The 12,571-nt window shown below is 45.4% G+C and overlaps 1 protein-coding gene across 1 annotated transcript in view; it reads right to left on the bottom strand.

Moving 5' to 3' along the window:
- Positions 1-1,987: 1,987 nt before the first annotated feature.
- The window catches only part of FAM13A (family with sequence similarity 13, member A), a 133,279-nt gene continuing 122,695 nt past the window's right edge, over positions 1,988-12,571 (bottom strand). The window contains exons 20-24 of the mRNA XM_009893746.1: positions 10,998-11,093; positions 9,350-9,433; positions 4,910-5,106; positions 3,181-3,282; positions 1,988-2,114 (exon numbers count right to left, since the gene is read on the bottom strand). Of these exons, the coding sequence (XP_009892048.1) occupies positions 1,988-2,114; positions 3,181-3,282; positions 4,910-5,106; positions 9,350-9,433; positions 10,998-11,093 (606 nt within the window). The remainder of the gene's footprint in view (positions 2,115-3,180; positions 3,283-4,909; positions 5,107-9,349; positions 9,434-10,997; positions 11,094-12,571) is intronic.

Genomic DNA, 12,571 nt, shown 5'->3' with positions numbered 1-12,571 from the left:
ATGGAAACTCAGCATTTCGGAAAAGCCAAGCCCCAGGTCAGCACACAAGTCCTCCGGACTCTTTGGAAATAGGAAATTCAGTCTTCACTGATTTTATACAGAAAGGGCAATTCTGCAACCAGTAAAAAAAAACCCCACCAACCCAGGAGTCGCCCTCCTAAGTGCTTTCACTGACGCACGCACATCACTGCCTCACCCACCCAGACTAGTTATGGGCACGTGCAAACCCACAGGGAGAAGGCCGCCTTCTGAAGTGTTTGTGGGATCCTGAAGAGACCAAAACACCCTCAGCATTGGCAAGAATTAACACAGAACATGCAGCAAGTGGAAGGCGGTAAGTCTAAGTACCACAACCCAAATATATCTATCTGTGAGCCCACTTGCCCATGTAAAGAAAGAAAAGGTAGAAGTTGTTCTGGAGGTCCTCTTCTTGCCTCCTCCAGCGTGACTTGCGTGACGACTGGCACTGCATTTGATTTCAGCCATTTGGCTTCTGCACATTAGCTGCCCAGGGGATCGATGCCAAAGAAAGCGTTACAGAGATGCTCTCCCTGGGCCATCAGGGTCTGGGACATCAGCCCCGGCTCAGGGCAGAGTGAGTTGGTGCACACAAGCCTCTGGGGTGGGAGATCCAGGTGGCCCGGGACTGCAGAACTCTGAGCCCTCAGCTACTCGGTGCGTTCCTGAACTTGCTGCCTTTCACTCCTTCAGGCAGCATCTGTCTGACACCAGCAGCTGAAACAGGTGTCCCAGGACTTTCTTTTTAGAAAGTCATAAACGAATTTGAAAATGCTGAATTGTCAAAACTTGCACCTGAGACAAAGGCCCTTTCCATGGGCAGAGCACAGCTCTGGGCTTTTGGTTCCCTGCAGTATCCTCTGTGCTGGTACACCACCTATACACACCAGGAAGAACAGACCATCCTCTGATGCCACCATCACAGTGTCATTGCTGCAGCCCACATAGTCTGATTGACAGTGTGCATAAAAGAACAAAATTTAGGCTAGTGAGTATGAATGACACCCATGTGGGCTGTTCAGCTCAGACTCCTACATTTGTATCAGATGATGAAGCACACGTACTAATGGGGTGGGTCTTCTAGGTATCTTCCAGATTTATTGACACCAGACATTGAACTGATCAGCTACCAAAATCCCAAGGGATTCTGACTTAAAGCTTTTAAAACCTCTTTTCTTCCCAGTTGCCCAAACACGGTCATAATGTTACAGTATCTCCTTCCAAGCAGAACAAGCCAGCAAGGACCTTGCTGCACAGCTCATTTTCTTTGCTATCCCAAACAGATGTAGGTACTGTCTTCTACTTCAATCGAACCGGCCATCAAAAAAGCGGGAAGAAAACCCAACTCAAGCCTGGGCAAAACAGTAACTCAAACCAGCTCTGGGTGATGACCGAGAGATTCTTACAGCATTTATCTCGAGCAACAGAAGATGCTAGACTCCAAACAGTCAGGTCAAAAGTCTGAGCAAATCTTTACTGTAGCTGCAAGAGAACAGTCTTGGCGCTATCTGACCTCTGCCTTCACATGAGATCAGCCAGGGCACTCGCCTGTTAAACTAAAGTAGAAGCTACTTGATGATTTAATCACTATTCATCCTACTTTGCCTCTTGCTATGATATCCTGGGAAAACAGAAGAGCATGGCTGGCTTCAATATTCTAAATATTACAGGATATGTAAGCAAATCAAAACGGAAGGATCCCTTCAGTGCAGTCACTGAGCGCAGTGTCATGTCTCCTACACTGGCAAACTCCATTTTGGGCATCGGGCCTGAAGAAACAGTGGGCAACAGCAAGTGCAGAGAGTGAAGGAAAGCCATCTTTTCTCCCCCTCCCGCCTCTGGGAATGGCCCTTCAGTTCCCAGGGAGCTCCTCAGCTCTCCCCAGCCAGGCTCCCGCTGCGTCCACTTCATGCATTTGTCCATTTGGTGCTCTCTCTTCTTTGTTTACGGGCAAAACCAATCTCCTCCTTTACATGATTTTGGAGCTAATATCTCTTTTACTGATCAGGACCTCCAGCAGCCTCAGCTTGGCCTTAATCTGCTTGTATTCATTGTATTCTTCAGCCATAGGAGTGCGGTCTTCCTTCTGCACATTCCTAGTGGGAGTGAAAGCAGGTCATGAGGATTTCTGTAACAGGACATCTTCCCTCAGCAGCCTCCCTCCGTCCCTCAACAAGACCTACGAAGCAGCAGCTTCTCTCCTCCACTCCCCATCAGAGAACAAAACCAAAACTTCTATCCTTTGAGAGGAAAAAACCAAGAGGGGCAAAAACTCTGCTCCGACAAAGCGTGGGATGCTTGCATATTGAGGCTAAACACAATCCCATGGTTCCAAATGCAAGACTTTATTTGAAAGCGTGTCCTGCTTCTCTAAAATCACCAGCCTCTACACAACAGCTGAAAAAAAGACAGAAGAGCTGTTCCCATTTCAGGAGCCATCTGAATGTCAGCCCACTGGCGCGGCAAAATAAAACACAGCTTCTTCTGGCTTGGCACCACATCACTTACGTGAACAGGCACACTTGTGAAAAGGAAGAAGATATCTGAACAGATTTCTCTCAGCTTACATGAAACTCTCAAGTTTTCACAGTGGTTTTACAAGAACCTCTACGGATGACAGCTGGTGGTAAGAAACTAACATGATAATTTAAGAGTATAAATCTATTACAGCATTCTATTAGCTTATTAATGAGGGACATTTTCTGAAAATGATTAAAACCAGCTACACATACTTGTTAAACTACTGTCTGAATACCTCACAGACAAGCAAGAATAGGACAAAAATCTAAACATACATCATTAGGAAAATCCCCAATTATTCTACCACTGAGAAATTTTTCTACCATTGAGAAACTCTTCTACCATTGCTGTCAGTGGTGCTAGAGGCAGCTGGATTTTCCCAGTTCATATTTTTGCTTCCTGCTGCTTGTCCTAAGACCAAGTTTTCAAAGAGGCTGTGGTCCCTAAAGTTGGGGGGGGGTTGGGGGGGGGTAAGGGGGAAGTAATTCATTTTAATGGGCAACTGCAATGAATGTGGGTAAAACACCAACGATGATGAAGAAATATGTCAGTTCTGGTAACTTTCCATATTTGGAGGTCTTTGTGGATGCCAAACAGATTAAAAGTAGCTGAAGGACAGAGAGACAGCTGAGAAATTATTACCTTCCATTTTGTCGGAAAAAATTATCTTCAAAGTCTCTCAATTTTTTTCTGATTCGCTTCTTCTCTTCCCTGACTTCTTGGAGCTGCTCTAACAGTTCAGGGCTGTTGGGTTTAAACATAAACAAGATTATACATATGCACACGATTACAACAGGAAACATACAGCAAATCTACAAATGTACAGTTGTATGTATGCCAAGCAACGGAGCAGCTCCTGCAAGCAGCTCTGGCAACCTGATGTTACTAGCAACAAAAAGCTTTCTGAATTCAGTTCAGCAAAACGATCATAGACTTCAGCTGAAGCCTCTTCAGAAGGAGGTCAAGGGCGCATTTCACAATTCCCCATTAACTTCTGTGAAACTTACTTGCTGAAGATGGGTCTGGTTTTGGTGACTTTCATAGGATCAAGAATCAATGGCCATGACTGAAAGCTACCACCTATGTGTGTTCCCATCAGACCTAGGTGCTTAAAATTAGCGAAGCTAGTCCAACTTATGTTCAGACGGAATTGCCTGTGTTCCAGTTTGTGCCTGTTGTCTCTTGTCCTGTCACTGGGCCCCACTGAAAAGAGTCTGGCCCCATCCTCTTGACACCCGCCCTTTAGATATTTATAAGCATTGACGAGATCCTCTCTCAGTCTTCTGTTCTCCAGGTTAAACAAACCCAGGTCTCTCAGCTCCTTCTCCTAAGAGAGATGATCAAGGAACTGGATCATCTTCATGGCCCTCTGCTGGACTCTCTCCAGTAATTCCCTGTCCTTCTTGAACTGGGGAGCCCAGAACTGGACACAGCACTCCAGATGCGGCCTCACCAGGGCAGAGTAGAGGGGGAGGATAACCTCCACCGACCTGCTGGCCACGCTCTTTTTAAGGCACCCCAGGATACCATTGGCCCTCTTGGCCACAAGGGCATACTACTGGCTTATGGTCAACTTGTCCACCAGGACTCCCAGGTTGCTCTGTGCAGAGCTGCTTTCCAGCAGGTCAACCCCTAACTTGTACTCATGCATGGGGTTATGCCTCCCTAGGTGCGGGACCCTACACTTGCCCTTGTTGAACTTCATTAGGTTCCTCTCTGCCCAACACTCTACCCTTTCCAGGTCTTGCTGAATGTCAGTCTTCTGGTGTGTCAGCCACTCCTCCCAGTTTTGTGTCATCAGCAAACTTGTTGAGGGTACAGCGTCCCCTTATCTGGGTTGTTGAATATGTTGAACAAGACTGGACCCAGTACTGATTCCTGGGGAACACCGCTGGTTACAGGTCTCCAACTAGACTCTGCGTTGCTGATCGTAACCCTCTGAGCTCAGCCAGTTCTCAATCCACCTCACTGTGCACTCGTTTAACCCACACTTTCTAAGCTTACCTATGAGGATGTTACGGGAGACAGTGTCAAAAGCCTTGCTGAAGTCGAGCAAGGCGGTTTGACCTCTCCTGAAAAACCTTGTTGAGTACAGGGTTGTTTACGTGATAAAGGCTTGCCACTGGTTAAGTGGAGCTGCTATTTAGTGCTAGATTCCAAGGATACAGAAGTCAAATATTAGTATCAGGACAAGGTAGTTTCTTCCCAAACCTTTTCATATGAGGGTCTATTGTGTTTAAAAACAAAGGGCAAAAAATTCTGACTCACAGCATAAATGGAAATAAAATTAAAATCTAGACACTTTGCCAACAAATAACATGCTATCTTAGCAAGAAATAACGTCTTGAAGTTGCCTGCGAATTCAACATACATGGATGCTTCATGGAGATTTGAAAGCCCCATATCCTGATTGCTCCTAGATGGCATCTTATCATCCACTGGCGAAACAAAGCCATCAGCATCATCTTCTAGTTGATCCAAGAAGCTACGCACGTTGAAATCTGTTTTCATGGTAATTGTGAAATCTGGCTTCACGTTGCTGTCCTCCTCGGACCCCTCCTCTTCCTCCTATAGAGAGGGACAGAACACCACGGTAACAGAATAGGTTACTGCTTCCCTTCTCAGAAACAGGCACCTCCTTTCACCACATGCACTGGGGAACAGGTATGAGAAGAAGTGGATAGGCAGAGCAAGCACTTTAATTGCTAAGCAATACAGGACACCAGAAGACCATCAGTAAGACACCCTATACCCAAAGCATGTCAGAGAAACTGCAACCACCAACTCAGACTGGTTAAGGACACCCAAGGCAACAAAACTGAGTGAAAAAATACCCGGGGTTCTTACCAACCTGTTGCTTTAATTGATGTAGTCTGATGTAAATAAAACCACTTACAGTCATTATGCATACTGTCTAAAGCATACCAGCCATCCTCTACATATACACCTGGCAGGATACAGATTGCGGGGCTAAAATGTGAAATAACCTCTCAATAGATGCAGCTCAACAGCTCTCTCTAATGGCTGAATTCAAGACCTCAAATGCTCATACACTGGTATCAATGAGCTCAGATCAGTCTTTCAGTGGCCCAAATGTGGGATATGACTGACTGTAAAAAGATTGCTGTTGCTAATGTGTTCTTGACATCAGGTCTATACCATTTAGCTGGAATACACTAAGAATTGGAGTGCAAACACCCTGCCCAGTGCAACCTCCCCAAAGTACACTTATGAATTGGCTGTATTCAGATTTTTCACAAAATTTATAGGCACGAGATTTGGAAGTCTCTGCTGCACTTGGTACTTGCTAATTCATTAGCGTTCTCAAATGTAGGGCTTGTCCTGCAACACTGACCAGAAATCATTTGGATTTTCAGGGAACAGGGACCAGTTTTCTTTTACTTACAGAGACATTTCTGGAAGGCAGTTTTCAACCTTGATATAAGAAATGAGGCATGAGCATTAGAGGAAGGTAATAAATGCCAGCATGGACAGTAAGTCTCTTACATAGCTATGTATATATATTTATTTTAGAACCATGTACCTCTAGCCAGGAAGGATCTAAGCACATGCATATCTTTAAAAGCTTTTAAGGGCTAGTATCATTGAAGTCTTCAAGTGTATGCAAAAATATATTGTTGCACTGGGATCAAAAGAAGTAATTTTCTTTGCTTTTTTCATGTGATTCCTTGTGAATAGTCTAAATTATTGCTCCTAAGAGATTGCTCCCATATTTCAAGTAAAAAGGGAGAAAGTAACACTAGGACCCGGCATAGTCCCATAAATCCTCAAAGTCAGTGATTTATAAATGCATACATCTACGTGAAATCAGAGTTTGCCCAGAGTTCTCTTTTGATGTTAAAGCTCTAGGCCATCAAAATGCAATGCAAAGCCACAGGCTGAGAATTACAACCAAGATGGAGGCTTGAGGATGAAAAAAAGATTAGCTGGAAAGAAGTTTTGAGGAACAATAAAAGATACAGAGAAGTTTGAAAACATCTCAGGAAAATCTGCAGGGAACTTGGGAAAGTTATAGCAATATTTAGCGTATGATTAGGTAAGACCATTTCTCCAGACGTAATTTATATAGTTTAAACAGAAGGCGTAAAACAGCAGCCATGTACTGTCCTTAAACCCTGCAAACAACTTCAGGCTGGGCTGGGGAGGGGAGACCATTGCTCGCTGCCGTGTACCAGTCCCCAAGCACGCTGTCCTGCCCTGCCGGGTCAGGGCAACAAGGACTGAAGCAGGAGAACCCTGATCCTGCTGTGCCATGGAGGAGGATTTGCTAAATCAATCTAAGCAGTAAAACGGTACGCAATTTTAGGGGAATCTTTCTGGCACTGAAGGAGGAGCTCCTGTGCCGTTTCCTGGGAGAGCAAGTGGCTTCTGGATTCCCCTTCTGGAGGGAAAGGAAAGGGACAATTTTCATAAGCAGTGTGACAAACTGCTCCCGAGGACAGATGTGAAGTGTCTTCCCCACAGATGCCCATGAGTCCGTTTCGCTTGCCTCGCTCCAGGGCACCAGCGCACTGCCCAAGCCAGCAAGGATTACTCTGGCCCAGAGCTCAGGAGCGAGACTCCTGCCAACGGAAGCCCATGGGAGGAAAAGAAAGCGTAGAAATTTCACTTGTTTAGACCTCAGTGCCAAAACACTACATCTGGCTGTCAAAAGACCTCTTAAAGCATTTTGCTGTTTAAAACGAAGGAGTGAATTAAAAGCATTCTTAGTGAGAACTCAAATGGAAATGGCCGTCTAGGGCCTTCACTTTAAACAAGTCTCACATGGGAATCTCATTTTAATCCTGCACTGGCATTTACACCTCAAACCAGAATGATCTTCATTGACTACATCCATTTGGCTTGCACCTGCTTGGATCTTTAGGCAACCATGAGGTATTTACATTTTCCAGAGTTACAAATATAAAGTCTCCAGAGTATCCCATCGTCAGCACTCCCAGCAAGCAAGCTTCCTGATGATTTTTTCAACACAGACAATATTCAAGATACTATACTCAAATGTCTGGTAAGGCTTCACCGCAAATGTCCTTTGAAGCTTTTACCCAACTCTCCCAAATGCTTTTTAAAAAAAAATAATCAAAAAACCTGACAGTGTTGAAGCCATCAAGACAGGTAGTGCTCTGCCCATAGTGGACCTATGCAGGGGTTAAGTTTTGAGGCCTTTTGGCAATTTCCTCTCTTTGGTTCTGAGTGTAGTGTAGTGCAAAGCTGCCAGGTGCAGCTTCACAAGGCCCCATTTAAGTGTTAACAGGCAGTTAAGTGGTAATGGGCTTAAGGCTGTCACCCTGATCTTCAGTCAGAAACCTCTTAAGGTTCATATTCGCTGCAGGGCACTGCTGAGCTGGTGCAATGCTGCCCTGGCGCAGCAGCAGCCATGCTGGTCATCAGAGATCACCATAATTGATAGCTAAGTTTTGACTCTGGGTGCAAGCGTGTGTGAAAAATAGAGGACACACTAAAAGAATAAAATAAAGCCAAAGAAAAATACACCCCACCAGACTACTATTGCAGATTTGATCCAGCAGTTACCTAAAAATAGCGAGAACTCGGTGATGACTAACCAGCCTCCCAACAGCAGCTTAACATCTTCAGTCTGCACTATGGTTTTAATGAATATATGCCTTGAATAGTCCATTAATATACAATCTACTGTAACTGACTAATAATCAAACCACCTTGAATGTCTAGGTCTGCAGTATTTCCACCATTAACCAAACTCTGGCGGGATAATGGATAAATTTCACTCAGGGTGGTGGGACACTGGAACAGGTTGCCCAGAAAAGCTGGGGAAGCCCCATCCCTGCCTGGAGGTGTTCAAGGCCAGGCTGGATGGGGCTTTGAGCAACATGGTCTGGTGGGAGATGTCCCTGCCTATGGCAGGGGGGTTGGAACAAGATGATCTTCGAGGTCCCTTCCAACCTAAACCATTCTATGATTCTATGATATGACCCAAGTGTGCTGAAGCACCTTTTTGCCTTTTTGCCCTGTTACATTGCAAGGGCAACAAAAGCAATCCAGGGCCCAGCTCCGCGCTGCGTGTCCTAGTGAACCATTGGACTTCCCTTCTTCTCAGGGCAAGAAGGCCTGATATTGTACCTGTCTTCCCCACCAAGAATTTCTTCACTACCAAGAATTACTTCCCCGCAGCAGCACGAGAAAGAAACACAACAATGCTGCCATCCAAATCTGACCAAGCGTTAACTAGCGGAACCGAGTTGTTCTTACTTCCATCCTCATGTGACTTGGTTAGAAATACCCTTCACAAGGTGGTGACAAACAGCCCTGGATAAAATAAGCATGTGAATGGGAGTAGGTACAGATCCCGTAAGTGCCCCAGTTGGCTCCACGTGTGAGTGTTAGTTTTGTGAGGGCTCATTCCTGCCACGGTGCTGTGTGCAAGCCACAGAGCTTTAAAGTGAGAGAAACTACCACAAAACAAGTTAGTGTCATTAAAAAGAAAGGAAGAAAGCAAGAAGAAAGCAAGGTACAAAGGTAGTTGTGATTTTTTTTTTTAAAAAAAGCAAATAAAATATATTATGTGCAGGTGGAGGGGAAAGGGAAGGATGGGAAAGAATGCAAAGCCAAGGAAATACTGTAGTCTTTTCTACAACAAGGGAAGAATTTGATCAGAACTGGCGAGGCTTAAAAGCAGCTACTGATTTTTCAGGAGGACACTGCAAAAAAATCAACACTGATGGGAAAAAAATATTCAATCAATCATTCTCTTTCATTGGTATAAGGGGAAAATTGATGCAAACTGAGCAATTAGTTAGCAGCTGGAGGTCTTCACCTTTATCTCCTTGAAGAAGGAAGCTGTTTCGCCCTCGATAATTGGCTGCAGCAAAGGGCTTCTCCGCTTGCTGGAGGGGGAACCCTGTGACAGGTGTTAACAAGTATGTTACATTATGAACCCCTTTCTCCTCCACCACCTGCTCTCACCTCATTCTCACCCACACATTCACTCAGCTCATCGCTGGACCGTCAGGAGAAATCTATTTCTTAAAGAAGAAAAACATGCCTGGCAAACCCCCTGAACCTGAGGCTGTTTTCTCTCAGGATGTTGCTTAGCAAGGGATATCACTGCCAAACACTTCTAAGAAAAAAGCTTGGATGCTGGAATACTAGCTGGGCAGGAACGACAAAGTAAAGGCTGCAAGAAAATAATCCCCATCCCGAGGCCCGTACACCCCCTTCCCCATTTGGTTGCCTCTCCAGAGCTACCGCGCAAGCCCAGGTAGACTCTCCAGCCTTGCTTTCCAGGAGCCTCATTTCCCACTGAGGTGCCTAATGACGTAGATTTTCAAATGTATCCTGCCTCTGCGCGAGCTGCCCACTGTTCTCACTCAAGGGGCCGGGGAAAGCCAGTCTCGTCTCTCCTCTGCCAGCCACGCTGCACTTTCAGTTTTGTGTCTAAACAGGACCTGAAGTCTCTTTTGAGAGCTTTGTGTTAAACTGCCCGTGCACAGCTACACAGTTTCTTCCTTCTTGATCACCAGCACCATCTTCACAGCACACGTTTTGGGGAGTACTTTGCATATTCAAGGAGGAACAGCTTTTTGTCTTGTTTTGACTACAGGACCACCTCCCGCTATTTGTAGAAAAAAAACAACCCCACTTCTCAGTGTGACTGCACTGAGTAATCCTGTGCCAGTCCATTCACTTTACTGACGGTCTACGAAAAGCAGCTGGGACATCAGCGCTGCTTGGAATCAGCAAAAAAAGTAAAGGATCATACATGACAGACAGAGTAAACAGGAACCACAATAAAACAATTCTCTTGCCATAGACAGGCTGAAAGTATTGTGTGTGTTTTTTAGACCAAATGATTTTCAAAAAGTGGCCTACGCAAGTTGTCTGAAATTAGAGACAGTGCATTTGCTCCCTCGAGGGGTATGCTGGATTCCTTGCAGGTGGGAGTGCCTCCTTGCCAAAGCACCACCTTGAATGAGGGAATATCCACCACTTGCAGGATCCCTTTAACAGAAATGAAGTGTTAGGAGACTATTGGCCCTTTCTCTCAGCCAAGGAGACTGGTATCTCCTGTGGGACCCACACAAGTCTGTGTTCCTGACATACGATCCTGTGTAACCAAGCAGCATGGAAGACCTACAGCTCAGAGTGGATTGGTAAGCAAAGGGAAGTGAGGCTGTAGCCAAACACAAGATGATGAAATAACAGCAGCAGCCCAATGGAAAGAGGAGAAACAACACAAGGTGACATGTGCCCCATGGCTCGTGGGTGGGCACTAGAGTTCCTTGACCGGCTTTGCCCGGCTTCAGTATACGGTGTGTCATTCATTCATTCATTTACTTGATCTTTGAGTGATAAGGGAGGTTGGGACTTGGCCTTAGTGATTGCACTGTATGCAAAAGTGTGCTGATTCCCGTTTCCTCAGCTCATAACCAAAAAAATAGCCCCCAAAAGAACGCTCTACTCACAATGATAGGGATGGTGTTGGCTCTGGAGAGGATCTGCTTGACCAAGCGATACCTGTCATACAACGGTTTCATCACCTGTCGTTCATTTTTGGTAACCTGAAAAGGAAAAAGAAGCAAGATCCACTAAGCCTGCAGCAGTCACTCCACTCTATAATGCATATGCCTGTGATCGCTGTCAGTCAGAGGGGGCTTGAAGGGAATTTCATGAGGATGAAGGGTTAGCAGCATTAGGCCTGAAACTGGTAATGGAAGTGCTTGTATACATCATTGCATCTCCTCCCCCAGGTGCCAGATGAAGCAGCACGCAAGCTGTGGGGTGTCTTGTAATGTGGATGTATGAGACAGGTGGTTTAAATGACCAACTTAGGTATATGTCCACAGCACGAAATGACCCATAGAGGCAGCAGTCTGTGCTTGTAATCACGTCTACTATTACAAGGCACAACATGAGGTTTCCCACCCTTATTCTTGTGGCTGGGACCTCAGAGGCAGTGTTTATGACCCAGGAAAAGACAAAGGAGCTGCAATGACTGGGTACTGCAATGAAAGGAGACTTTCCCAGGGTAGGTTAAACTACAGATTTCACAGAAGCTGACTTTCTGGCTTTGCTATTCCTCATAATTTCCTGTCCAAGCCAGCAGTTCTTCATCTTTTTAACCCCCTACCCTTCCCCTCCACCCCTCCTCCCAGCAACCTTGCTGGGGAGAATTTACCACACAGCTGAGAAGGGATGGAGGTGGCAGGGATGCGTGGCATAAAGAAGACAGAATAGTGCTGTGACGCCCACCCCAGGCCTTCCTTACATTGCTCTGTCCGTAACTCCACTCCTCTTAGCTGCGTCATTCTCCCTCCTCAGTTTGAATGTGTTGCAAACTGTAAGCGTTCATTTCTATTCTTCTATCAGATGCAAGCTAAGCTGAAAATCTCAGTAGTACTGACAGTGCAGGAGGGAAGACCTTAAAGACAGTAGCTACTGTGGGAAAGCAAAGGTCTGTCTAAGTAAGTCCTAGCTGAGAGGAAGTTGGGTTTTATCTTTTCAACGCTTGTTTTCTAACCCTGCTGTAACAAAACAAACAAAATACTCAGCAGCACCAACCTGATCATCACCCTTCTTTGTATTCAGCACTGTCTGACCCACATTCTATGACTGTCCTTCCATTAGATCTTTTGTCTAACTTCAGATTATAAAGCTCTTGTGAGGGGAAGTTTTAACCGATTCTGATGTCACGCCTATCTTCCTCAAGACTTTTTACTGCTGCTAATCACCAGAGCATCTGAACAGCTGCCATGTAAAAATCAACATCCACCCCTAGCAAGCTTTGGACAGTCTCCCTTTCTACAACAGAAATAGGAAGAAAGGGAACACAGATTGAGACAGGGAGGAAATTTTAAAATTAACTGCATTTTATTTTGTCTACAGTTAACTTTCACTGGACTAAGCTTTCTAAAGCTTTCACATCCTCCCTCTAGAGCAGGAGAGGGTGTTGGTTTGCAAGGGGCCGCAGAGCTGTAAGTATTGCCAGGAGCGGGACTGGCAGGGGTGAACTCCTAAGAATCTGGAGGGTGCATTTTCC

Source organism: Charadrius vociferus, unplaced genomic scaffold, assembly GCF_000708025.1.
Source record: "Charadrius vociferus isolate BGI_N301 unplaced genomic scaffold, ASM70802v2 scaffold59, whole genome shotgun sequence".
In the NCBI taxonomy this organism is placed as follows: Eukaryota; Metazoa; Chordata; class Aves; order Charadriiformes; family Charadriidae; genus Charadrius; species Charadrius vociferus.
The sequence above is the reverse complement of the archived record's forward strand: the minus strand, read 5'-3'. Positions and strand labels throughout refer to the sequence as shown.